A 27,282-nucleotide genomic window follows, 5' to 3' on the forward strand; every position below is an offset into this window, starting at 1 on the left:
ATCCCCTCCTTCCCAGGGCATCCCCTCCTTCCCAGGGCGTCCCCTCCTTCCCAGGGAATCCCCTCCTTCCCAGGGCATCCCCTCCTTCCCAGGGAATCCCCTCCTTCCCAGGGCATCCCCTCCTTCCCAGGGCGTCCCCTCCTTCCCAGGGCGTCCCTCGTTCCCAGGGAATCCCCTCCTTCCCAGGGAATCCCCTCCTTCCCAGGGCATCCCCTCTTTCCCAGGGCATCCCCTCCTTCCCAGGGCATCCCCTCTTTCCCAGGGAATCCCCTCCTTTCTAGCCTTGCCAATCCTGCTCTTGACAATCTCATCCGTTCCACCAATTACATTCCTTTTCTCGTGGAGTCTCCCTCTCCCGCCCAGCCAGGGTATCTTTGTTATTTGGCTCCCCTTCAATTGCACTTTTTTGATACTTCATGCACCCCCCCCCCCCCCCCCCCCCCCACTCCAACCTCACTTCCATCCTATCCTCGTAACCCAATAACCCCTCCTAACCTTTTTGGACACTAAGGGCAATTGATCATGGCCAATCCACCTAACCTGCACGCCTTTGGGACTGTGGGAGGAAACCGGAGCACCCGGAGGAAACCCACGCAGGAGAGAACGTGGGAGAACGTGCAAACTCCGCACAGACAGTGGCCCAAACCGGGAATCGAACCTGGGACCCTGGAGCTGTGAAGTCACAGTGCTAATCACATGTGCTACTGTGCTGAACCATTGGCGGTAACATGTGTGTCAAACACTCCTGACGACCGCACATTCCATGTGTCACCCCCCCCCCTCCCCCCATGTGACAGGTACTGCCCACCAGGCCAGGATTTTCCGATACCCCAGCCATGTTTTTCTCGGCGCCGCGCCATTCGCTGACTGCTAGCGGGATTCTATCTTCCCACCATTTGTCCATGGGATCTCCCATTGATGCCGCCCCACACCGGCCCGGAATACCCGCGGGTGCGGTGCGCAGCCGGCAGGAACAGAGAATTCAAGTGGCCGGAGAATTCCGACCCCGATCAACCCACCAACAGACTGTCCTTTAAACAGGCTGAACAGCTAAAAAATGGAGTGTTCTTATCCTCCTGGGGCATTGCTCATTGCTTAATTTTTGAAACAATGTGAAAATTTAATACATTGTGAAAAGCCCCTAGTCGCCACACTCTGGCGCCTGTTCAGGTACACAGAAGGAGAATTCAGAATGTCCAATTCACCCTACAAGCACGTCTGTCGGGACTTGTGGGAGGAAACCGGAGCACCCGGAGGAAACCCACGCAGACACGGGGAGAACGTGCAGACTCCGCACAGATAGTGACCCAAGCCGGGAATCAACCCGGGTCCCTGCCGCTGTGAGGCAACATTGCTAACCACTGTGCTACAGGGGTGTCACCATCGTAGCGGGGGAGGGGAGTTATACCTTATAAGTTACGGTGGAGGGCAGCACGGTGGCCTAGTGGTTAGCACAACCGCCTCACGGCGCTGAGGACCCAGATTCGAATCCCGACTCTGGGTCACTGTCCGTGTGGAGTTTGCACATTCTCCCCGTGTCTGCGTGGGTTTCGCCCCCACAACCCAAAAAATGTGCAGAGTAGGTGGATTGGCCACGCTAAATTGCCCCTTAATTGGAAAAAATAATTGGGTAATAAGTTACGGTGCACGTCAGGGTCATATTTGGTGATGGATAAAACTAATTCCATTTAAATTTCCGGTATAGTGAAGTTTTTACTGGGGTTTTGAATACTGAGTATATTGTCCCTTTTTCTGAGAAAACCCCAAACAAATGATCTTCATTCTGATTAAAGGATAGATTTCCCACTTTTCTGTGTCTGCAGAGTACTCCGGTCCCAGGCATGATGGGAAAGGAACTGGGCCAGGATTCGCTGCACCTACAACTCTGGCCCAAGGTTTCCTGCCCTTGCCGGGATGTGCGGAAAGGGAAGGAGTTACTTTCTTCCTCAGTCCTCCTCTCCCAGGAAAGTGATTGTTGCAATTTGAGAGCTTCTCAGTCCTGCTGTTACAGAAGGTCCTGCAGTCACATTCCAACGTAAAAATCATCAGCCATGTCTTCAAATCTCCCCATGGCCTTACCTCGCCATCTTTATCATCTCCTCCAGCTCCTACAGCCCTCGAGGTCTCTGCACCCTTTAATTCTGGCCTCCTGCGCAGCCCCGATCGCTCCACCATTGACAGCTGTGTCTTCAGCTGCCCAGTCTCCAAATTGTGGGATTTCCTCCCTAAACTTCCCTGCCTCTCTTTCCTTTTTTAAGAAACTTTTTGAATGGCTCCGTGTCAGAATCTGCTTGATAAACCTTCCTGTGAAGCACCTTGGAATGTTTAATGACATATTTTTTGTAGGTCTAACATAGTGAGGAAATATACCGTAAATGGCAAAACATTTAGGAATATAGAAAGTCAGAGAGATCTGGGCGTGCAGATCCACAGGTCTTTGAAAGTGGCAACACAAGGGGCTGGTTTAGCTCACTCAGCTAAATCGCTGGCTTTTAAAGCAGACCAAGCAGACCGGCAACACGGTTCGATTCCCGTACCAGCCTCCCCGGACAGGCGCCGGAATGTGGCGACTAGGGGCTTTTCACAGTAACTTCATGGGGCTGGTTTAGCTCACTCAGCTAAATCGCTGGCTTTTAAAGCAGGCCAGCAGCACGGTTCAATTCCCGTACCAGCCTCCCCGGACAGGTGCCGGAATGTGGCGACTAGGGGCTTTTCACAGTAACTTCATTGAAGCCTACTCGTGACAATAAGCGATTTTCATTTTCACTTCAAGTGGACAAGGTAGTCAAGAAAGTATATGGAATGCTTGCCTTCATTGGACGGGGCATCGAGTATAAAACCTGGCAAGTCATGCTGCAGTTGGTAAGGCCGCATTTGGAAAAGTGCGTACAATTCTGTTCGCCACACTACCAGAAGGATGTGGAGGCTTTGGAGAGGGTACAGAGGAGGTTTACCAGGATGTTGCCTGGTCTGGAGGGTGTTAGCTATGCGGAGAAGCTGAATAGACTCGGACTGTTTTCATTAGAATGACAGAGGATGAGGGCTGACCTGATAGACGTCTACAAGATTATGAGGGGCATGGATAGAGTGGATGGACAGGCATCCTTTCCCAGGGTGGAGGGGTCAGTCACCAGGGGGCATAGGTTTAAGGTCGGTGGGGCAAAGTGTAGAGGAGATGTGCGAGGCAGGTTTTTTACACAGTGGGTGGTGAGTGCCTGGAACGTGTTGCCAGGGGAGGCTGTGGAAACAGATACATTAACGGCGTTCAAAAGGCATCTTGACAAACAGATGGATAGGATGGGTATAGAGGGATACGGCACAAGGAAGTGCTGAGGGTTTTAGCCAAGGTTGGTATCCTGACTGGTACAGGCTTGGAGGGCTGAAGGGCCTGTTCCAGTGCTGTATTGTTCTTTATTCAAAGGGTGCGATAGAAATGCAAGTTGTTGTTGTAAAAGGCTTCAAACCATTCAGGTGCCATGTGAACGGGTTCTTTCCTGAAAAGGGCAAGCTGGATTTCATTTGAAACCCTGAAGACATTGTGACAGGAACAACATTCTTTGTGCGTCTAAGTCTTATATTCAAATCTTTCCTTAACTTCATAGAACATAGAACATAGAACATAGAACAGTACAGCACAGAACAGGCCCTTCGGCCCTCGATGTTGTGCCGAGCAATGATCACCCTACTTAAACCCACGTAACCCGTATACTCGTAACCCAAAAATCCCCCCATTAACCTTACACTATGGGCAATTTAGCATGGCCAATCCACCTAACCCACACATCTTTGGACTGTGGGAGGAAACCGGAGCACCCGGAGGAAACCCACGCACACACGGGGAGGACGTGCAGACTCCACACAGACAGTGACCCAGCCGGGAATCGAACCTGGGACCCTGGAGCTGTGAAGCATTGATGCTAACCACCATGCTACCGTGAGGCCCCAAATATTCAATATGCAAATAATTCAGTGTACCGTGACAGGTGTTCTTGTCAGGGCAGGATTCCTGCAAGAGTCAACATTGAGACGGGCGATATACATTTTCACCATCCCCATCCAATGAAGGCAGCTGAATGCAAATTCCTTCATCGACAGCTGAATAAAATGTTTGCTAACTGAATAGGGGTCAGCAGAAGGTCACCACCAAGAAATCCAACAGGGAATTTGAGAGAAGTGTCATTACCCTGAGAGTCCCGCCCTTCATCCTTCAGTATGGAAGAACACCATCTTCATTTGTCATCCAGGCATTGGGCTGTGGGAGGTACAAAGGTGGTTGACGAGACCTACCTCAGCACGAAAAGCTCTCGTGCAATGGGGACAGGACAGTGAGGCTGGGAGATAGGCTGGGGGCCCTTTTCTCATGGTTTTTACGGACCTTGTGCTTGTTTTGCGCTGACACTATCTGTTGTTCCTCGTATGCCGATGCGCCGTTTCCAGCCTGAGGGGTCCTGGGCAGTGTCAAATTTGAAGTCCTTGAGATAGGTTTTCAAGGTTTCCTTGAAGCAGTTCACCGACGAATATTCGCTGAGGGAGGGAGTCAGTTGTCGGGCATTCTGGTGGCCTGTCCAGCCCATCGGGGAAGCTTCTGGCATAACGTTGTGAAGATTCTGACCATGTCGGCTCTCCCGAGGACCTCTGTATCTGGGACTTTGTTGTTCCGCTTGGTGTCGAGGAACTTGCAGAGGCAGCCAAGGTGGAGGCGATTGATTTTCTTGTGGGTTACTGGCACACGGTCCAGGTCTCACTCACGTGGAGAGGAGTGCAGAGGACGGCTGCTTGGTAAACCTTGAGCTTGGTTTTTAGGCCCCCCCCCCCCCCCGCCACATTCCCACACTGAATAGTGAAGATGTTGTCTATATGGACTTCAGTAAGGCCTTTGACAAGGTCCCTCATGGCAGACTGGTACAAAAGGTAATTTGGGAGGAATAACAGCAAAAGGGATTATTATTTAAATGATAAAATATTAAAGCATGCTGCTGTGCAGAGAGACCCGGGTGTGCTAGTGTATGAATCGCAAAACGTTGGTTTACAGATGCAACAGGTGATTAAGAAGGCAAATGGAGTTTTGTTCTTCGTTGCTAGAGGGATGGAGTTAAGACTAGAGAGGTTATGTTGCAATTGTATAAGGTGTTAGTGAGGCCACACCTGGAGTATTGTGTTCAGTTTTGGTCTCCTTACCTGAGAAAGGACGTACTGGCGCTGGAGGGGGTGCAGAGGAGATTCACTAGGTTAATCCCAGAGCTGAAGGGGTTGGATTACGAGGAGAGGACTGGGACTGTACTCATTGGAATTTAGAAGGATGTGGGGGGGATTTTATAAAAACATATAATATTATGAAGGGAATAGATAGGATAGATGCGGGCAGGTTGATTCCACTGGCGGGTGACAGCAGAACTCGGGGGCATAGCCTCAAAATAAGGGGAAGTAGATTTAGGACTGAGCTTAGGAGGAACTTCTTCACCCAAAGGGTTGTGAATCTATGGAATTCCTTGCCCAGTGAAGCAGTTGAGGCTCTTTCATTACATGTTTTTGAGCTAAAGATTTAGGGCGAGATTCTCCGCAAATGCGGAGAGTCGTAAAGGCTGTGAAACTGGCCGTGTTTCAGGGCAGCCATCACGCCCGTTCCCAGGACCCGATTCTCCCCCCCCATCGGGGCTAGGAGCGGGACCCTGGGAATCACGGCGTCGCGGCCTTAACGACCGTCATTAAGGCCGCGCGCCAAGATGACGCGCGGCTGGCTCCAACCCGCGCATGCGCGGGTGACGTCATCATGCCATTGACGGAACCCACGCATGCGCGGTTCCGCATTTCTCCACCGCCACCCGACAAGATGTGGCGGCTTGATCTTGTCGGGCGGCGGAGGGGAAACAGTGCGTCCCTTTTGGACGCAGGCCTGACGATCGGTGGGCACCGATCACGGGCCTGTCCCCTCCCGAGCACAACGGTGGTGCCCCCGCCCCAAACGGGCATCCAGCGCACGTTTTTACGACGGCGGCAAGCAGGTGTGTTTGCTGCCGTGAAAAAACGGGTGTAAAGGCCCGGCCGCTCGGCCCATCGGCCACGGAGAATCGCCGCTCGGCGTAAAAAACGGCGAGCGGCGATTCATGACGTGGGTCGGGCGAGAGGGGGGGGGGTAGAATAGCGGGAGGGCGTGATAAATGTCGGGAGGCCCTCCCGCTATTCTCCCAACCGGCGTGGGGGGTGGAGAATCGCGCCCAGAGAGTTTTTTGAAGAATAAAGGGATTAAGGGTTATGGTGTTCGGGCCGGAACGTGGAGCTGAGTCCACAAAAGATCAGCCATGATCTCATTGAATGGCGGAGCAGGCTCGAGGGGCCAGACAGCATACTCCTGCTCCTAGTTCTTATGTTCTTATATTCTAAAAGATGGAGTCAAATGGGATCAGAGGTGATCTGGCAAGGTGGATACAGAACTGGCTAGGTCATAGAAGACAGAGAGTAGCAATGGAAGGGTGCTTTTCTAATTGGAGGGCTGTGACTAGTGGTGTTCCACAGGGATCAGTGCTGGGACCTTTGCTGTTCATAGTATATATAAATGATTTCGAGGAAAATGTAACTGGTCTGATTAGTAAGCTTGCGGACGACACAAAGGTTGGTGGAATTGTGGATGGCGATGACGACTGTCAGAGGATACATAAGAACATAAGAACATAAGAACTAGGAGCAGGAGTAGGCCATCTGGCCCCTCGAGCCTGCTCCGCCATTCAATGAGATCATGGCTGATCTTTTGTGGACTCAGCTCCACTTTCCGGCCCGAACACCATAACCCTCAATCCCTTTATTCTTCAAAAAACTATCTATCTTTACCTTAAAAACATGTAATGAAGGAGCCTCAACTGCTTCACTGGGCAAGGAATTCCATAGATTCACAACCCTTTGGGTGAAGAAGTTCCTCCTAAACTCAGTTCTAAATCTACTTCCCCTTATTTTGAGGCTATGCCCCCTAGTTCTGCTGTCACCCGCCAGTGGAAACAACCTGCCCGCATCTATCCTATCTATTCCCTTCATAATTTTAAATGTTTCTATAAGATCCCCCCTCATCCTTCTAAATTCCAACGAGTACAGTCCCAGTCTACTCAACCTCTCCTCATAATCCAACCCCTTCAGCTCTGGGATTAACCTAGTGAATCTCCTCTGCACACCCTCCAGCGCCAGTACGTCCTTTCTCAAGTAAGGAGACCAAAACTGAACACAATACTCCAGGTGTGGCCGCACTAACACCTTATACAATTGCAACATAACCTCCCTAGTCTTAAACTCCATCCCTCTAGCAATGAAGGACAAAATTCCATTTGCCTTCTTAATCACCTGTTGCACTTGTAAACCAACCTTCTGTGACTCATGCACTAGCACACGCACAGAGGATACAGCAGGATTTAGATCGTTTGGAGACTTGGGCTGAGAGATGGCAGATGGACTTTAATCCGGACAAATGTGAAGTAATGCATTTTGGAAGGTCTAATACTGGTAGGGAATATACAGTGAATGGTAAAACACTCAAGAGTATTGAAAGTCAGTGAGATCTAGGTGTACAGGTCCACAGGTCACTGAAAGGGGCAAGACAGGTGGAAATGGTAGTCAAGAAGGTATACAGCATGCTTGCCTTCATTGGCCGGGGCATTGAGTATAAAAATTGGCAAGTCATGTTGCAGCTGTATAGAACCTTAGTTAGGCCACACTTGGAGTATAATGTTCAATTCTGGTCGCCACACTACCAGAAGGATATGAAGGCTTTAGAGAGGGTGCAGAAGAGATTTACCAGGATGTTGCCTGGTATGGAGGGCATTAGCTATGAGGAGAGGTTGAATAAACTTGGTTTGTTCTCACTGGAACGACGGAGGTTGAGGGGCGACCTGATAGAGGTCTACAAAATTATGAGGGGCATAGACAAAGTGGATAGTCAGAGGCTTTTCCCCAGGGTAGAGGGGTCAATTGCTAGGGGGCATAGGTTTAAGGTGCGAGGGGCAAGGTTTAGAGGAGATATACGAGGCAAGTTTTTTACACAGAGGGTAGTGGGTGCCTGGAACTCGCTGCCAGAGGAGGTGGTGTCAGCAGGGACGATAGTGACATTTAAGGGGCATCTTGACAAATACATGAATAGGATGGGAATAGGGGGATACGGAGTCAGGAAGTGTAGAAGATTTTAGTTTAGACGGGCAGCATGGTCGGCACAGGCTTGGAGGGTCGAAGGGCCTGTTCCTGTGCTGTACTTTTCTTTGTGTCATAATATCCACTCATGTATATAATGAGATGCAGACAGGCAGTGATTGACACATAAGATGACCAATGAACACACAACACAGAACAACCAATCACCAGACAAGACACCACCAATATAAAGCTCACAGGGCATTAAGACTCCCGCTCCTTCCGGGACCCAGACACTGAGACAGTCAGAGTGCACAAGTCAGTGGACATTATTGCCACGTGGTAGCTAGTAAGTCTGGTCAAGCCAGTAAGAGGTCGTCAGTAGGATTAGTCAACGCACAACTGAACATGTCCAGCCATTCTTAGTTTAAATAAAACCATGTTGGATCATCTCCGGTGTTGGACGTTTGTTTCTAGCTTCCCTGCATCCAGTTGCAGTTAACATCGAACCAACCTGCCTAACACATCATGGTACCAGAGCGCTATTAATCCTGCCGAACCGACCTCGAGTAACTCTGCAACGACCAGAAAGCGGCCATCCAGCGACATGGAAAACATCCAGCCTCCTCCGCAGCTCCGCATCTCCGCCAACCTCGCCGTCAATTGGAAGATCTTCAAACAAAAGTTCCTCCTGTATATCGACGCCTCCGACCTCGAGGCAGCATTGGATGCGAGGAAGATCGCGCTATTTCACTCGACCGCGGGGGATCGCGCCATCCACATCTACAACTCGCTTACGTTTGCCGATGGCGAAGACAAGACGAAGTTTAAAACAGTCCTGCTGAAGTTCGACAGCCACTGCGACATTGAAGTGAATGAGAGCTTTGAACGGTACATCTTCCAGCAGAGGCTTCAGGGTAAGGATGAACCTTTTCAATCCTTCCTGACCCAGCTCCGCATCCTGACGCAGTCATGTAATTACGGCTCGGTGGCTGATTCCATGATCCTGGATCAGATCGTTTCGGGGTTCACTCCGATTCCCTGCGGTAGCAGCTCCTCAAAATAAAACAGCTAACCCTCTCCGTCGCTATCGAGACATGCGTGGTCCAAGAGCATGCCAAGAATCGTTACTCCCACATCAGGGCGGCGCATAACTGCAAAACTGGCCTCCCACGAAGCAGAACGGGTGCAGGCCATTGAAAAGATGCAAGGCCTGAGTATCGAGGAGAGTGGCCGTTTCACGCGCTTTTCCCGGGTCCCGACGCATGCGCACCACAGCCAGATGGCAATTCTGGCATTGGTCTCGTCATTAATATGAACACAGCGTGAGAGAATGCTGCCCAGATAGGTGAACAGTTTGTGGTCATTTACCCTCACAGCCGGCTCTCAATAGAGTTTTCTTGGAGCCGGTGGGAATACGACTTCTGTCTTCTTTCTGCTGATGGTGAGGGCAAAGTTATCACAGGATGTGGAGAACGGGTTCAGAATGTGCTGCATGTCTACCTCACTTCCAGCGCTATTGTAGTCATCAGCAAATAGAAAATCACACAATCTATCAATGAGGACCCTGGTCTTTACCCAGAGAGTACTGGCAGTGTGGGACTCGCTCCCACAGGGAGTGGGGAGAATGTGGAACTTGCTCCCACAGGGAGTGGGGTGAATGTGGAACTCGTTCCCACAGGGAGTGGGGAGAATGTGGGACTCGCTCCCACAGGGAGTGGGGAGAATGTGGGACTCGCTCCCACAGGGAGTGGGGAGAATGTGGAATTGCTCCCACAGGAAGTGGGGAGAATGTGGGACTCACTCCCACAGGGAGTGGGGAGAATGTGGAACTCGCTCCCACAGGGAGTGAGGAGAATGTGGACCTCGTTCCCACAGGGAGTGGGGAGAATGTGGAACTCGTTCCCATGGCGACTGGTTGAGGTGAATATTATCAATACATTTAAGGGGTCGCTGGGGAAACACATGTGGGAGAGAGGAACAGGAGGAGATGCTGATAGGGTGAGATGGAGTGGGGGGGGGAAGAGGTCCGCACGTACATGTTGGGCTGAAGTGCCTCTTTCTGTGCTGTAAATTCTATGTAATTGTTCAGTAAAAGAAATAATCAATGAAAAATAAAGAGCGCGATTTAACTGAAAAAAACGATGTCTGATTTTGGGCCTATTTAGCAGGCTGTTTCCCGATGGCTACACTGCCAGAAACAACCAACATTCGAAGGTACTTTGCTGTTTTTTGGGCCTCGGAATGTTCCTCCACCGAGGTCATTTCCTGCTGACGAGCTTGGGAGGAAAGGCTCCTCGATGATCGGGGCACTATTTTGTCTGGCTGCCCCGATTTCCCCCCCCCCCCCCCCCCCCCGTCCACTGGGGGCCCTGGGAACACCCCTCACCCCCCCCCCCCTCAAACTGGTAAGGACCCCCCTGGGCCCAATACCTGGCAGTGCCACTCTGGCAGTCCTAACCAGCCTGACAGTGCCACGTTGGGTCTGCCAGGGTGTCTGTGTGTCAGATAGAGTGCCAGAGTGTTACCCTGCCCTGTCCCTGACCATCTGGGCATCTCTAATGGCCTGTGCACCCCCCCCCCCTCACCCCTCCCAGGTACCATTACGACTGGCCCACATTTGTGGAAACGATGACTAAAAGGGGTGAGGCCCCGCAGGTGCCATTAGGTCCCAGGCACTGGGGCAACCCAGCAAACTCATATTTAATATGCTGACCTGCCCCCCCCCCCCGCCCCCGCTCCCCCCCCCCCCCCCCCCCAATGGAGGGCAAGATCCAGATCGCGACGTCTCACGAGACTTTGTTACATCTCACGAGACGTTTTGAGTGTCGCAAATCTCGAGGCATCTCGCGCGATTCAATGGCCTCGTCCCGACCCCATGCCAGGTACAGTAAGGCTGTTGAACCTTGCCCAGAGTCTTGCTGAGTTCTGTAATGATTTGTAATGCTTCGATTCTTTGCTAGGGCCCTGAAGGACCCCAAGGACAGCCCGGGCCTCCTGTGAGTAGACCTTTTAAAATATTTTGTTCATTGTTTTTTTGCTGCTAACCAGGTTCAAGTCGAAATGAATGGCTATAATAAAGCTAACTGTTTCATTGCAGGGTCCTCCTGGTGCACCTGGTCCATTGGTAAGTGATAATCATTCACATTCCTATTTAATCTGGCAAAGTTGGCTCCCTCATTTTAAACCTGTGTCTTGAAGATCACTCTTCACCTTTTGAGGAAATGAATGAATATTTCCCTCAAATTGACGACCAATTAAAACACCATTCTATAGACGTTTGCAGATTGAACCATTGACACCGATTCCCAATTCTAGTACACGAGGGCAATGACCAGTTGATTTTCTAATCATATTTGCACCCGCGTTCCTGGATGCTTGACTGAATTCCTCCAGCAACAATAATGTCTTTGAGGGATCGCTGGTAAAGTTTTGAACATGAGTTAACATTCCTTTCCAGTCCTTGGCATTTTGAAAGTGGGGGTGGGGGGGGGGGGGGGGGGGGGGGAGGAAGCAAATCAGCCCCTCGAGCCTGCTCCGCCATTCAATCAGATCATGGCTGATCTCTTCCTGGTCTCAAAGTCACCTCCCTGCCTGTTGGCCATATCCCTTTAACCCACTCTTTATCAGAAATATATCTATCTCCTTTTTGAAACATTTAATGATTCGGACTCCACCGCACTGTGGGGCAGCGAGTTCCACAAATTCACCACCCTCTGCGAGAAGTAGTTCCTCCTCATCTCAGTTCTAAATCTACCGCCCCTCAACCTGCGGGCACAGTGGTTAGCAGAGTTGCTTCTCAGCTCCAGGGTCCCAGATTTGATTCCCCACTGGGTCACTGTCTGTGCGGACTCTGCACGTTTTCCTCATGTCTGCATGGGTTTCTTCCGGGTGCTCCGGTTTCTTCCCACAGTCCAAAGTCATGCAGGTTAGGTGGATTGGTCATGCTAAATTGCCCTTAGTGTCCAAAAAGGTTAGGCAGGGTTACTGGGTTATGTGCATAGGGTTGAGGGTGCTCTTTCCAAGGGCTGGTGCAGACTCGATGGGCCGAAGACCTCCTTCTGCACTGTAAATTCTATGATTCTATATCTGTGACCCCTCGTTCTGGATTGCCCCACAAGGGGAAACATTTGGTCTACGTTTACTTTATCAATCCCATTTCGTATTTTATACACCTCGATCAGACCCCATCTCATCCTTCTCAACTCCAGCGAGTATAAACCCAAACTGTTCAATCTCTCCTCATACGTCACCCTTTCATCCCCGGAATCAATCTGGTGAACCTCCTCTGAACTGCCTCCAATGCCACCACATCCTTCCTCAAATAAGGAGACCAAAACTGGACCCAATACTCCAGATGTGGTCTCACCAACACCCCACACAATTGCAACAACACTTCTCTACTTTTATACTCCAGTCCCTTTTAATTCCATGCTGTACCTGCGTACCGACTTTCTGTGATTCATGAACAAAGACACCCAGATCCCTCTGCCCAGAGACATTTTGAATCTGTTTTCCATTCAGATAATAATTAGCCTTTCTATTTCTTCGGCCAAAATGAATAACATCAGACTTATCTGCATTAAACCCCATCTGCCAAATTTTGGCCCAATCTCCTCACCTATCTATATCCGTCTGTAAAATCTGTATCCTCTTTACTGCCTGCTTTCCCACTATTTTAGTATCATCTGTAAATTTTGCTACGTTACATTCTGTCCCTGCTTGCAGAGCATTTATATAGATTATGAACAGTTGAGGTCCGAGGACTGACACCTGCAGCATTCCGCTAGTTACAGTTCACCAGGCAGAGAAGGACCCATTTATCCCGACCCTTTGACTTCTGTCAGTCAGCCAATCCTCAATCCAATCTAGTACCCTGCCCCCAATCCCCTGAAATCTCACCTTCTGGATCAATCTTTTATTCGGCACCTTGTCAAAAGCCTTCTGTAAGTCTAGATATACCACATCGACATGTTCTCCATTATCCACCTTACTCATGCAAGTTTGTCAAGCATGATATACCCTTCATAAAACCAAGCTGACAATGGTGGATTGAGCTTTGTCTTTCCAAATGTTCAGTCATCTCCTCCTTAATGATTGATTCCAGCAACTTCCCCACCACAGTGGTCAAGCTAACCGGTCTATAGTTTATTACTTTTTGCCTCTCTCCCTTTTTGAAACCAGAAACCAGGGAATTTTGAAATACCATAACCAATGCATCCACTGTCTCTGCTGCCACCTCCTTTAATGATGTGGAGATGCCGGCGTTGGACTGGGGTGAGCACAGTAAGAAGTCTTACAACACCAGGTTAAAGTCCAACAGGTTTGTTTCAAACACGAGCTTTCGGAGCACGGCTCCTTCTTCAGGTGAATGGAAAGGCTTGTTCCAGAAATGTTTATATAGACACAGTCAGAGATGCCCCGGAATGCGAGCACCTGCAGGCAATCAAATCATCAAAGATGCAGAGAGAGAGGTAACTCCAGGTTAAAGAGGTGTGAATTGTCCCAAGCCAGTTCAGTCGGTAGGCCTCTGCAAGTCCAGGCTTGTTGGTGGGGGCCGAATGTAATGCGACATGAATCCCAGAACCCGGTTGAGTCCGCATTCATGCGTGCGGAACTTAGCTATAAGTTTTTGCTCAGCAATTTTGCGTTGTCGCGTCTCCTGAAGGCCTCCTTGTAGAATGCTGACCCGGAGATCAGAGGCTGAATGTCCTTGACTGCTGAAGTGTTCCCCAACTGGAAGGGAACAGTCCTGCCTGTTGATAGTCGCACGATGCCCGTTTATTCGTTGTCGCAGTGTCTGCATGGTCTCGCCAATGTACCACGCTTCGGGACATCCTTTCCTGCAGCGTATGAGGTAGACTACATTGGTCGAGTCGCACGAGTATGCGCCGCGTACCTGGTGGGTGGTGTTTCCACGTGTAATCTCTGCAAGACATGCCAGATCATCGACATGGACACCACCATTACACGTGGAAACACCACCCACCAGGTACGCGGCGCATACTCGTGCGACTCGACCAATGTAGTCTACCTCATACGCTGCAGGAAAGGATGTCCCGAAGCGTGGTACATTGGCGAGACCATGCAGACACTGCGACAACGAATAAACGGGCATCGTGCGACTATCAACAGGCAGGACTGTTCCCTTCCAGTTGGGGAACACTTCAGCAGTCAAGGACATTCAGCCTCTGATCTCCGGGTCAGCATTCTACAAGGAGGCCTTCAGGAGACGCGACAACGCAAAATTGCTGAGCAAAAACTTATAGCTAAGTTCCGCACGCATGAATGCGGACTCAACCGGGATCTGGGATTCATGTCGCATTACATTCGGCCCCCACCAACAAGCCTGGACTTGCAGAGGCCTACCGACTGAACTGGCTTGGGACAATTCACACCTCTTTAACCTGGAGTTACCTCTCTCTCTGCATCTTTGATGATTTGATTGCCTGCAGGTGCTCGCATTCCGGGAGGCCATCTCTGACTGTGTCTATATAAACATTTCTGGAACAAGCCTTCCCATTCACCTGAAGAAGGAGCCGTGCTCCGAAAGCTCGTGTTTGAAACAAACCTGTTGGACTTTAACCTGGTGTTGTAAGACTTCTTACTGACCTCCTTTAATACCCTAGGGTGCAGTCCATCAGGCCCCGGAGACTTATCTACCATTAATCCCATTAGTTTATTCAATATTTTTGGAAGATTTCCCAACTCTTAAGAAGGATACGGGAAAGCTGGAGTAGGTACTGGGAACATGGAGGTACTGGGAAAACTACTGATGCACTAGTTTTCACGCAGAATTGTATAGAACACGCACCACAGAAAAACATATTGTAACCCAGCTGCTCTGTGTGTCTCTCTTTCGCTTCCTACTTCATTTCACTCTTATCGGGATATCCCTTTTTTTCTTTCTGTCTCATGTGTTAATCGAATTGCCTTTAACCGTGTTTTTGCTGCTCTCCTCCACCACTCTGTGTGTGAACGAGCATCACATTCTCGCAATGTTCCTGTTGTATTTCTGAGTGACCATTTTACGTTAAATCTGAGAACCAATTTTTAAGGTTTGGTCAATGAGACTTTCAATCTAACTGTGGGAGACCTGGCCTGTCAGTGCTTGATGTCGACACTGGATGGTTGAGATGGGAACTGCTCCAATTCACAGCACTAACCTCCATGAAGTTTTTTGAGCAGAAAGTGCAGCAAAGGGGCAGCCCTCCTGATGGTGTCACTCGCTCACTTTGTCCTTTATTGCTTGTTGTGCAGAGGTACGTGGACATCAACGCAGCTATTCAAGCCCTGATCGCGTCCAACGAAGCTCTTCAGTTTGAGGTAATCAGTCCTTTGCTGGACTAAAGTATCTTCTGACTGTCAATAATGACAGCAACTTGCGTTTATATGGCGCCTTGACCGTGGCGAAACATCCCAAAGTGCCTCACAGTGATTATCAACCTGAAGCTGCCTGTATTCAGGCGGATGAGCTAAAGCAAGATAGATATTAAAGAAGACTTTAAAATAGAAGACGGAGATATGGAGAGGTTTGGAGAAGGAATTCCCCAGCTTCTGGCCCAGGCAGCTGAAGGCACGGCCGCTAATGATGGGGCAATGAAAATGGAGCTATGGAAGAGGCCAGATTTGGAGGGGGAGAACTGAGACCTTGGAGGGCATGGGGCTAGAAAATATTACAGAGAATGGGAAGAGTAGGGCCATGGAAGGATTGGACACGGTAAACCCTTGTTATTTAAAGTCATTTCAAAAAGGCCCCTTTTTTAGCCCAACGAAACATCAAATTCCATTTTCTGCAGAGGTCTCAGGGTGCAACTTGAGTGCTCGGTCTGTAAAATAGTCAGGGTCTTAATTCCAGTAATAAACCTCGAAAGGCCAGAGAAAAGTAATTGCCCTGAATTGTTGGCATTTCCAATGCGCCCCCAAGTTTTTCAATCTCATTATATTTTGTGATTTGGAATGTCTAAGGACTTCAAAATGAAATTCCAAAAGATTTTCCTGGCAGCTGATAGTATCGCACGTGGACAACTTGGTGAGAATGTCATCTTCATTACCCTGCACAGCAGCGCACACACACGTTACACAGAGTTACGTGGTTAACAAATCTACCCTGATTTGAACAAAACGCTGGAATCTATTAGCGGTTTCACAGGGCGGGATTTTCTGATCCTGCCAGCGATGGGAATGGTAGCGGATGGGAAACAGGCTTTGCCTGAGGCCAAAAATCAGTTTCCCAATGTCATGGCCTGCAGACAGGCCAAAGTGAATGATGAGCCACGGAGCATTTAGTTTAAATAATTTATTGTAAAACAACTGTGCGATAAATTGGGCAGCACGGTAGCACAGTGGTTAGCACAGTTGCTTCACAGCTCCAGGATCCCAGGTTCGATTCCCGGCTTGGGTCACTGTCTGCACGTTCTCCCCGTTTGTGCGTGGGTTTCCTCCGGGTGCTCCGGTTTCCTCCCACAGTCCAAAGATGTTGAGGTCAGGTGGATTGGTCCTTCTGAAAATCGCTTATTGTCACGAGTAGGCTTCAATGAAGTTACTGTGAAAAGCCCCTAGTCGCCACATTCCGGCGCCTGTCCGGGGAGGCTGGTGCGGTAATCGAACCGTGCTGCTGGCCTGCTTGGTCTGCTTTAAAAGCCAGCGATTTAGCCCAGTGAGCTAAACCAGCCCCTTTATTCTAAATTGCCCTTAGCGTTCAAAATAGGTCAGGTGGGGTTATGGGGATAGGGTGGAGGTGTGGGCTTAGGTAGGGTGTTCTTTCCGAGGGCCGGTGCAGACTTGATGGGCCGAATGGCCCCCTGCTGCACTGTAAATTCTAGGATTGTATGATTCTATGAAGATAACTAGGATAGATAAAATAATAAACTACTAACACTCATCAACTATTGTGGAACTGCTGCAAAATACGTCCTCCAGCACGACCTACTCCCAACTCCCAGACCACAGGGTCATGTGATGGATTTACTGCCACCTAGTGGTCAGAGGTCGTGCAGTACATTACGCGCAACCTTGCCTTATGCATATCATCACACTCAACATCGGGAAATTATTTTGGAATCATGTTCTCCCGATATTCCTGGCAGGTCGAATATCCATGGAGCTGTGGTGGGAACCCCACTTGCAAGTCACGAATGATCATTAAAACACCAACGCTCCAGAATCGTCCTCCCCCTCCAAGTTAAGTGCCCGGAGAATGCCGATTCAGAACGTTCTGTTTCACAACAGTACACAGGTGGTATTCACTTCGACTGGATTTTGAGGCCAGTAGTCGCCACTTTTGGCTTTCCTTTCACACTGTCGCTGACAGACATCAGCTGCCTGCAGCCCACGCCGTGCCAGAGCTGGGCACAGGGAAGGGGGAGCCTGAGGCAGGGCTGGTAGGGTAGGGGGGGGGAGAATGAAGGAGCAGAGTGAGAGAGGGAACCACTGTTAGAGAGCATTTAAATTTGGCGCCTGGACTTTGGAGCCAATCAATTTGGGGCTGGTTTAGCTCACCGGGCTAAATCGCTGGCTTTGAAAGCAGACCAAGCAGGCCAGCAGCATGGTTCGATTCCCGTACCTGCCTCCCCAGACAGGCGCCAGAATGTGACGACTAGGGGCTTTTCACAGTAACTTCATTGAAGCCTACTCGTGACAATAAGCGATTTTCATTTTTTCATTTCATTTCATCAGGTAGCAGCGTCTCAGATTCCTTGCCATCATTTCAACCTTCTCCTCGCACGAGCGTAACTCATTCGCTAAACAATGCGAGGTCTCTCGATTTCAGTCACCCCTCTCTCCCGCCCAAATCACTCTGATTTACACTCCCCCCACCAGACTTATCCTCCAGAATGGAAAGGTCCGCCCGTATTTCCTTTGCGTTTCGTTGGTTTTGCCACCAAGGGTGGAAGTGCAAATTGAACCTTTGACCAGGGTATAGATATTGTGTTGATTGGCGTTTTGACCTCGGTGCGCTGAATGTTTTTCTGATGACATTGGCTGTGTTCATATCTCCGCATGGTCCCAGCCATCTCACGCCCATGTTAATACGTTCTGTAGAATTACCAGAATACTCAAACACCAGTCATGGATCAAGGCATGGAGGTATTCAGAACTCTACACTATCTCAGCAGTCTGATGCACAGTATCAAGCACCCACTGGGAACCAAGGATCATCCTGTTCGTGTTTGTCGGGACTTGCTGAACTGCGAGAGCAAACTATCGAACGGTGAGTGCGTTTCAATCGCATCTGGGAAGCAGCAATAGCTGAGTACAGGTTTCTGACACCGGCCCTTTTCTATCCTGCAGGTAAATACTGGATCGACCCCAACCTGGGCTGCCCCTCGGATACAATCCAAGTGTTCTGCAATTTCAGCGCTGGCGGCCAAACCTGTTTACACCCTGTCAGTATGACGAAGGTAATGAGGGAACTCAGTTCATGTGGAGAACGTGGGCCTGTTTTTCTCGGAGCAGAGGAGGGGAAGAGAGGATTCAAGAGAGGTGTTCGCCATCAGGAAGGGTTTCAATAGACTAAATAAGGAGAAACTGTTTCCAAGGTCAGAGTGCTGTATTTCTGATAGTTATCCAATGATATCCTGAGACATGCACACATATAGATGCCAAGTGATAATAGAATAGATTTCAGCCTCAAAAACAATCATACATACAATTTACAGTGCAGAAGTAGGCCATTCGGCCCATCCAGTCTGCACCAGGCCTTGAGAAGAACACCCTACCCAAGTCCCCACCTCCACCCTAGCCCCATTACCCAACCTAACCTTTTATTGGACGCTAAGGGCAAATTATCATGGCCAATCCACCTGCACATCTTTGGACATTCACCTGAGGAAGGAGCAGTGCTCCGAAAGCTCGTGTTTGAATCAAACCTGTTGGACTTTAACCTGGTGTTGTAAGACTTCTTACTGTGCTCACCCCAGTCCAACGCCAGCACATCCACATCATCTTTGGACTGTGGGAGGAAACCGGAGCACCCGGAGGAAACCCACGCGGCCACAGGGAGAACGTGCAGACTCCGCACAGACAGTGACCCAGTGGGGAATTGAACCTGGAACTGTGAAGTAACGGTGCTAACCACTGTGCTACCGTGCCAGTCTTGAATTCTCCACCGGATTTAGAAGTGACTACATTAAATTTTCTTTCTAGTTTAACAATTAGAATCTTAAAGCACAAAAGGAGGGAATTCGGTCCATCATTCCCATGCTAGTTCCTTGAAAAGGCAATCCAATTACCCCCCCCCCCCCCCCCCCCCCCCCCCGGTGCCACCGCCTATTTCTCCCAGTCAGGCAAAGATCCCCCTTCAGGTTTTCAGCCAATTCTGTTTTGCGAGTTAGTAATGAATCTCCTTCAGACTGTGCCATCCGGATTATAACAACGCGCTGCCTAACATTACTGGGAAGGGATTCTCCGACCCCGGGCTGAACCGGGGTGGGGGGGCGTGATCCACGCGACGCCACTCCGACGCCGGTCCGCCGATTCTCCAGTGACCGGAGAATTGGCGCTGGCGCGGCGCTGGTCGGGGGCTGCTCTACCACCCCCAGCGATTCTCCGCACACGATGGGCCGAGTGGCCGTCGAGATAGGTCGAGTCCCGCTGGCGCCGTTCACGCGTGGTCCTACTGACTGGAGCTCGGCATTCATCCTGCGGTGTGTGGCCTAGTGGGGGTGGGATCCGACCCTGGGGGGGGGGGGGGGGGGGGGGGGGGGGGGAGCCTCCACAGTGGCCTGGCCCGCGATCGGGGCCTACCGATCGGCGGACCGGCTTGTCCTGGTGGGAGCCTATGTTCCACCGCGCCGGGCCCCTGTAGCTCTCCGCCATGTTGCGTCGTGGCCGGCGAGGAGAAGGCGACCCATGCGCCTGCGCGAATTCGCCTCGGCCATAGCGCGCCTGCGCGGAGCTGCGGCGCACGTCCTGACGCCGGTATCGGCAGCTGGAGCTGCGTGAGTCACTCCAGTACCGGCTCCCTGTCGGGCTCAGAATTCCTGATCCCAGGGGCCGGTTGAGGCCGTCGTAAAACGCGACGCCGTTTACAACGGCGTTAACATTTAGCCTCAGGATCAGAGAATCCCACCTCTGTTTTCCCACAACTGATCCTCGGGTTACTGGCCCTCCTGCCTCTGGAAACAGTTTTATTTACTTCATCAAATCCCATCAAATCAGGAACACCTGCATTAAAGCTCCTCTCAATCTTCTCCGCTCCCAGGAGAACAATCCCAGATTCCCCAATCTCTCCACAGAACGCACACTGACAGCATTCTCTCCCTCTTTCCTATGATGAAGCCGGTTTGAATTTCACGACTTTTCACTGATCTCGCCTCACCGCTTACTAACCAGTTATCTTTTCTTTGCAGCTGGACTTTGGAATTGGGAAAGTACAGATGAATTTTTTGCATTTACTGAGCTCGGAGGCCGTCCAGACCATTACAATTCATTGCCTCAATTTCCCAGTCTGGAAGAACGCCAGCAACAATGATCCTTATGCTAATTCTATGCGTTTTAGAGGGTGGAATGGACATATATTTAAGGCAAACACAATATCTCAACCTACGATTATAAGAGACGGGTGCAAGGTAAATCCATATGCATTTTGTAATGAGCAATTCAGCTTCATTTCTGCCTTGGCAAAATCAGCGCAAAGTTCACAGACGCCTTATTGGTCTCTTTGGAAAATGTTCTGAATGTGAAATGACACAGAATGTACAAGTCAGAAATCCTCCTCACATCACTCTTCATCTGACCCTGTCAGCATATCTCTCCTCATGTCTTTATGAAAAATGAAATGAAATGAAAATCGCTTATTGTCACGAGTAGGCTTCAATGAAGTTACTGTGAAAAGCCCCTAGTCGCCACATTCCGGCGCCTGTCCGGGGAGGCTGGTACGGGAATTGAACCTTGCTGCTGGCCTGCTTGGTCTGCTTTAAAAGCCAGCGATTTAGCCTGGTGAGCTAAACCAGCCCCTTCTCTACAAATATATCATTTCCTCAACCACTGCTTGTGATCATCACCTTTATATTCCTTGTGTAAAGACATTTCTCTTAAATTTTCAGGCGGATTTATAAGTGACTACATTATATTTTGGGTGGCACGGTAGTTAGCACTGTTGCTTCACAGCACCAGGGTCCCAGGTTCGATTCCCCGCTGGGTCACTGTCTGTGTGGAGTCTGCACGTTCTCCCCGTGTCTGCGTGGGTTTCCTCCGGGTGCTCCGGTTTCCTCCCACAGTCCAAAGATGTGCAGGTTAGCTGAATTGGACATTCTGAATTCTCCCTCGGTGTATCCGAACAGGCACCGGAATGTGGCGACTAGGGGCTTTTCACAGTAACCTCATTGCAGTGTTAATGCAAGCCTACTTGTGACACTAATAAAGATTATTATTATGATCCCTGGTTTTGATCTGGAGATACTCTGTGCGGGATTGTCCCCGGGGGGGGGGGGGGGGGGGGGGGGGGGGGGCGGCGTGAATCCCACCCCGCCGCCGCATGCGCGGGATCACACCAGCCCTTGAAATGAAATTATATGAAAATCGCTCGTCACAAGTCGGCTTCAAATGAAGTTACTGTGAAAAGCCCCTAGTCGCCACATTCCAGCGCCTGTTCGGGGAGGCTGGTACAGGAATTGCTGCTGGCCTACCTTGGTTTGCTTTCAAAGCCAGCTATTTAGCCCTGTGCTAAACCAGCCCCTGCGCATGCGCTAACTCACGCAGTCCCTTCGCCGCCGGCTGGTGTGGCACCAGTTCCTCGTGTGCCAGCCTAGCCCCTGGAAGTGCGGTGGATTCCGCTACTTCCGGTCGGCCAGACGCCGGAGTGGTTCAAGCCGTTTTTGACGCCGCCGTTGGGCCATTGCGCCGATTTCAGAGAATCACGCTGTCTGTATTTAGCCTATCAGACATTCCCATAATCTTAAATAACTATCAAACCTCTGTCTTCTCTCGTATAAAAACCAAAAGTGATTGGAAAAACTGAGTTGTCCTGCCAGAATCTAGGGCGAGAGAAATAGTCCACGATTCAAGTCCAATATGGATCTTCTTTGGAACCAACATTCGGATCTGAAGAAGGGTAATGTTGGATCCGAAATATTAACTGTGTTTCCCTCTCCAGAGATCCTGTGGGACCTACTGAGCAGGAGTTTCCTAACAAATGGCAAAGTGTCAGTCTCTGAATGAAAACAGGAGTGTTTCTGTCCAGAAATAGAGCAAGGTTTTCACTCCGGATCTTCTGACACTTTGTCAAAGAAAAGCAAGAGGGCGTATTTTGCCCCATTATTCTGGTGGGCCGGGGCCTGATAGAGCTGGGCCCCGCCCCACAGAGATCAGGGCACCGTTTTCTAAAGGCCAGCCCAATCTCAAAATCGTGGAATCAGGGTATCATCCCACCCTCCCCATCATTGCCACTCCTCCCATATAGTGGGAACCACCTCCCAATGGGGTTCCCTTCAGGCCCAGTCCATGGTCCCGCTCCCTGGCAGTGCCAACCTGGCAGTGCCGTGGCATTTTCACTGCCAGGGGGCTGTGCCAAGACTCAAAATGTTAACCGTCACTCTCCACTTTTTAGTTCCCTCCATTCTATTCAAGGAAACCAGTTGGTGAAGGATAGAACTGGAGCCAAACTTTGCACATTTTTATATTAACTTACAGAGTTGTTAATTACAAGTATAGACCTCCGAACCCCACAGTTTTAGTCTGTGTCTATTTATAGGGGATCAAGTGAATGTCCAGCAATGCCCCTCGCCTGTATTCAATTAATATCGAATTCATACACCCTCCAGCAATGAACCACACCGCTTGGATTGTTTTTTTTGCAAATTATGATCCCGGACGTGACCCAAATATTTGCTAAGACACTGGTCAGAAACGCCAATATTTTATTTAATTTGTAAGATTGTGAGGAAAGGATACTTTTTTCTCCACGCACAAATAGGGATATGGTATATTAAAATGAATGTTATTATTAACACAGTATTAAACTAACTTGGACATCATACGTAAATATCTTACATTTACAAATTAACTAATGCTTATCCATAAAATGATACACTTTAACTTCTATCCTTTTACCTCCAATCAAGCGAAACCCCTCTCAGCTCACTTTTAAATACAGTTCGTAAACACAGGAATATTTGCTGGAAAGAGCTGCCTTGGAGAAGCTGCTTTGAGAGAGAGATCCTTCAGGAAACAGCCTGCCTATTCTTGCCTGTGTCAGACTATTATTTAACTCCCCAGCATTATGGCAAAACCTTTGTTCTGTCCACAGCGAAATCTAAACTGGAACTCAATACCCGACTGCTTCAGCCCCTGGCCCTTTCCCCATTAACTCCATCATATCTATCCCACTAACCGGGTTATGACCACCTTTCGGAGGCTAACCATAACCCCTCAATTATCTAAGGGAAGCTTCTTTCTGTAAACAAAATTCCATTTGCCCTATTTAGGTAAACACTATACATGTTTGGAATGGATGATCATAGAATTTAGAATTTACAGTGCAGAAGGAGGCCATTTGACCTATCAAGTCTACACTGACCCTTGGAAACTGCACCCCACTTAAGCCCATACCCGTAACCCAGTAACTCCAACGCACATTTTTTTTGGACACCAAGGGCAATTTAGGGTGGCCAATCCACCTAACCTGCATATCTTTGGACTGTGGGAGGAAACCGGAGCACCCGGAGGAAACCCACGCAGACACGGGGGGAACCTGCAGACTCCGCACAGACAGCGACCCAAGCCGGGAATCGAAACTGGGACCCTGGTGCTGTGAAGCCACTGTGCTAACCACTGTGCTACCGTGCCGCCTTATGGATGATGATGTTACTTTTATGATGCTTTAATTACCCCTTCTGTAGCAAAGTGTATGCCTGTCTTTTAAACCAGGATTTTAAGAAGCCTCATTGCAGTAGATGCAGACACACACTAACCCAAGCATTTACCCATTACTGTAACAGATACAGATAATACAATAAATATCAGAAATTCCTACATTAATTAGAAAATTCATTCACAGGATGGTAAAATCTCTGGCAATGCATTTGCCCGTGTCTAATTGCCCTTGAGACAACTGTGAATGGCTTGCTGGGCCATTTCAGAAAGCGATTAAGGGCTAACCACATTGCCAAGGGTCTGGATTTGTGTGTCAGAATCCCTGGATCCTGCTGTTCCTCTGCCTCATTCTGACTCGTGTTTGTTTGTTGATCCTAGATTCAAGATGGAACATGGCAGCAGACGCAGTTCCTTTTTCACACCCAAGTTGTGAACCAACTTCCAATTGTTGAAATTCAGGGACTTCCTCCTCTCTCGCCGGCCAAGCAGTATCGTGTGGAGATCGGCCCGGTCTGCATCCTATAACAGGACGATGGAGTTGGCTTATCATTGTCAGGAAAGTGGGGCCAATCAGCTGGAAGTTCTTGGAGAGATTATCTTAGATCACTGTGGGGAAATCCAGGAATAAGTTCTTATTCAGACTGACTTCTCAGGAAGAATGGATTGATGCCGAATCGATGGAAAACTGATCGCTGCATTTACCAGGAAGTGTGAGGCATTTGTTGCGACCTGCACAAGATTTTGTGCTTCCTGTCGTTGGTTCCTTTGGAAACCATTGGGAATGGAACCTCTCAGTCATGTTAGGTGAAGACTTCAGGTCCTTTCACTCACCGTAAATCTGCCCAAATAATACCGCAAAAGGAAAAATCAATAACACTAATGGAAATGAGTTGACAAAATGTGCGAATGCCTCACGATAAGGATGGATGGAAGCTAACAACAACAGCTTTATCATCTGCTGTTCAATTTTGGAAGAAGATACTTCTAGAAGATTCCTCTACCTCCGATTTGCTAGTTGTCTCTCTTGTAGGGTTTTATTTTGGCCTGCCTGATGTCTGACAGACACGGAGGTCCCTTGTGCATCAGAGTCGATGGGCCAACCTACTGAGATACCCATGTTTGCTGGAACTGAGCACCTCCCCGTACTCTGGGCAGCACGGTAGCACACGTGGATAGCACTGTGGCTTCACAGCGCCAGGGCCCCAGCTTCGATTCCCTGCTGGGTCACTGTCTGTGCGGAGTCTGCACGTTCTCCCCCTGTCTGCGTGGGTTTCCTCCGGGTGCTCCGGTTTCCTCTCACAGTCCAAAGACGTGCGGGTTAGGTGGATTGGCCACAATAAATTGCCCTTAGTGACCAAAAAAGGTTAGGAGGGGTTATTGGGTTACGGGGATAGGGTGGAAGTGAGGGCTTAAGTGAGTCGGTGTAGACTCGATGGGCCGAATTGCCCCCTTCTGCACTATATGTTCTATGTTCTGTAGGGAGACATTCGCTTATCTGAGGTTAGTAAGAGCTAGGGTGTGAGATTCCCAACTAGGCAACAACCAGCAATGGGCATACAGCACTGACAATCTACCTGACGTCGCTGCAGCTGAATCCACCCCACCCATGAGGAAATTACCTTGCCTGGTCACTGGGATCCAAACGGTAAAAATCTAATCCACCAGGAGCCATGCTGAGCTCTCCAGCATCCATTCACTAGAAAGGTTGGTTATCAGCACCATATTGGAAAACTGTAGACACATACTGTAGACGTATGACTCTCCACAGCTTGGCTCAATTATCAGATTATTCAGAGCCTGCCTTCCACTGAAAAGCATGCCCCCTTGGTGCCAGCCAGCCCTAACGAAGCCTCCCACCTCCTTCCCTTTCCGCCCATCACGTCAGCTCTCTGCCACTGCCCTCCACCCCTCCCTAACCTTCCAAAGAGGAAGGACAGGCAGCCAACAGCCGTCAGAAACCTCTAGACCGAAGTTCAGTGGAAAGAGAACATTGCTGCCGTCTCTTCGAATGTGGCCCAGAGACCACCACCCACCCACACCGCGTCCGGTGGTGATTTTACAGCTGAGATATGCAGCACTTGAACTACAACTCCAGCAAGGTGGGCACTGATCCCTGGATATTGACTCCATATTGGCATTAATGCTCCCCTTGCCATCCTGAATCTCAATGCTTGCTCATTTGATGGACATCACTCTCCATGCACAGACTCAAGGAACCACACAGTATAGTTTCTGACACATCAGCATCCTGGCTGTCCTGGGTGCTGATGTCAAAAAGGTGCTAATTGTTTCAACAGATAAAGGTTTTGACACTATTATTTTTTTCAAAATGTATGTACTGGCTACATTCAGTATTTCTGTTTTAAAAATACTTATTTGGTCATTTATTTCTATCAGAAATATTATTTATATGAAACTGTAATTATACCAATTGTGTCTTTTATTGTGAGGATGTGCTGTACAGAATGGTACAGTATGTATGGTGCCTGTAGATAGACGGAAATGCTTAACTAGCCAGAGGAACGTTGTAGAACAACTACATGCTTTCTGTTCAGTTTTGAGGTTGTACCTTGCCATTATATATTAAATTTTGATCACTGACTCTGTGACATGCAATTAAATGTTTACTTGTTCATATTTTGTACGGTTGGTTTTAGTGCTGGGCCGACAAGTTTCATTCCACTTGACTTATCACTCATTACTGGCATAGCACAGGCGGCCAGCTCCCATTTAGTCCCCACAGCAGTCAGCCAATATTGCAATGGCAACAAGGGCAAACATTTAAATTTGTATTATTAGTTGGCTCATTGCTTATTTATTGAATAATAGCTTTAAAAATGGACTCCACTCAATACAACACTAAATTATTGTGTTAAATACATAAGATATCATGACGCTAGCTTGGCATTGCAACCAATTTAATGGTTGATGTAATATTATGGGGCACGGTAGCACAGTGGTTAGCACTGTTGCAGGGTCCCAGGTTCGATTCCTGCTTGGGTCACTGTCTGTGCGGAGTCTGCACATCCTCCCCGTGTGTGTGCGTGGGTTTCCTCCGGGTGCTCCGGTTTCCTCCCACAGAGCAAAGATGTGCAGGTTAGGTGGATTGGCCGTGCTAAATTGCCCTGAGTGTCCAAAATTGCCCTTAGTGTTGGGTGGGGTTACTGGGTTGTGGGGATAGGGTGGAGGTGTTGACCTTGGGTAGGGTGCTCTTTCCAAGAGCCGGTGCAGACTCGATGGGCCGAATGGCCTCCCTCTGCACTGTAAATTCTATGATCCTGCCCACATTTCCAAATGCTTTCTACAATTTAAACCAAAATGGCTTTTACTCATTAAGACCACAAACATATTAGATAATGG

At 49.3% G+C, this 27,282-nt stretch overlaps 1 protein-coding gene across 2 annotated transcripts in view; it reads left to right on the forward strand.

Annotated features, from left to right (window-relative positions):
- LOC119964316 (collagen alpha-1(XXIV) chain-like) overlaps window positions 1-25,187 on the forward strand; it is a 341,532-nt gene extending 316,345 nt beyond the window's left edge. For both annotated transcript variants that reach the window (XM_038793605.1, XM_038793606.1), the window contains 7 exons: window positions 11,070-11,105; window positions 11,207-11,233; window positions 15,367-15,432; window positions 18,151-18,319; window positions 18,400-18,509; window positions 20,460-20,678; window positions 24,301-25,187. In XM_038793605.1, the coding sequence (XP_038649533.1) occupies window positions 11,070-11,105; window positions 11,207-11,233; window positions 15,367-15,432; window positions 18,151-18,319; window positions 18,400-18,509; window positions 20,460-20,678; window positions 24,301-24,447 (774 nt within the window). In that variant the 3' untranslated portion in view covers window positions 24,448-25,187. The remainder of the gene's footprint in view (window positions 1-11,069; window positions 11,106-11,206; window positions 11,234-15,366; window positions 15,433-18,150; window positions 18,320-18,399; window positions 18,510-20,459; window positions 20,679-24,300) is intronic.
- The last annotated feature ends 2,095 nt before the right edge of the window (window positions 25,188-27,282 follow it).

This window comes from Scyliorhinus canicula, chromosome 4 (genome assembly GCF_902713615.1).
Source record: "Scyliorhinus canicula chromosome 4, sScyCan1.1, whole genome shotgun sequence".
NCBI classification, from domain to species: domain Eukaryota; kingdom Metazoa; phylum Chordata; class Chondrichthyes; order Carcharhiniformes; family Scyliorhinidae; genus Scyliorhinus; species Scyliorhinus canicula.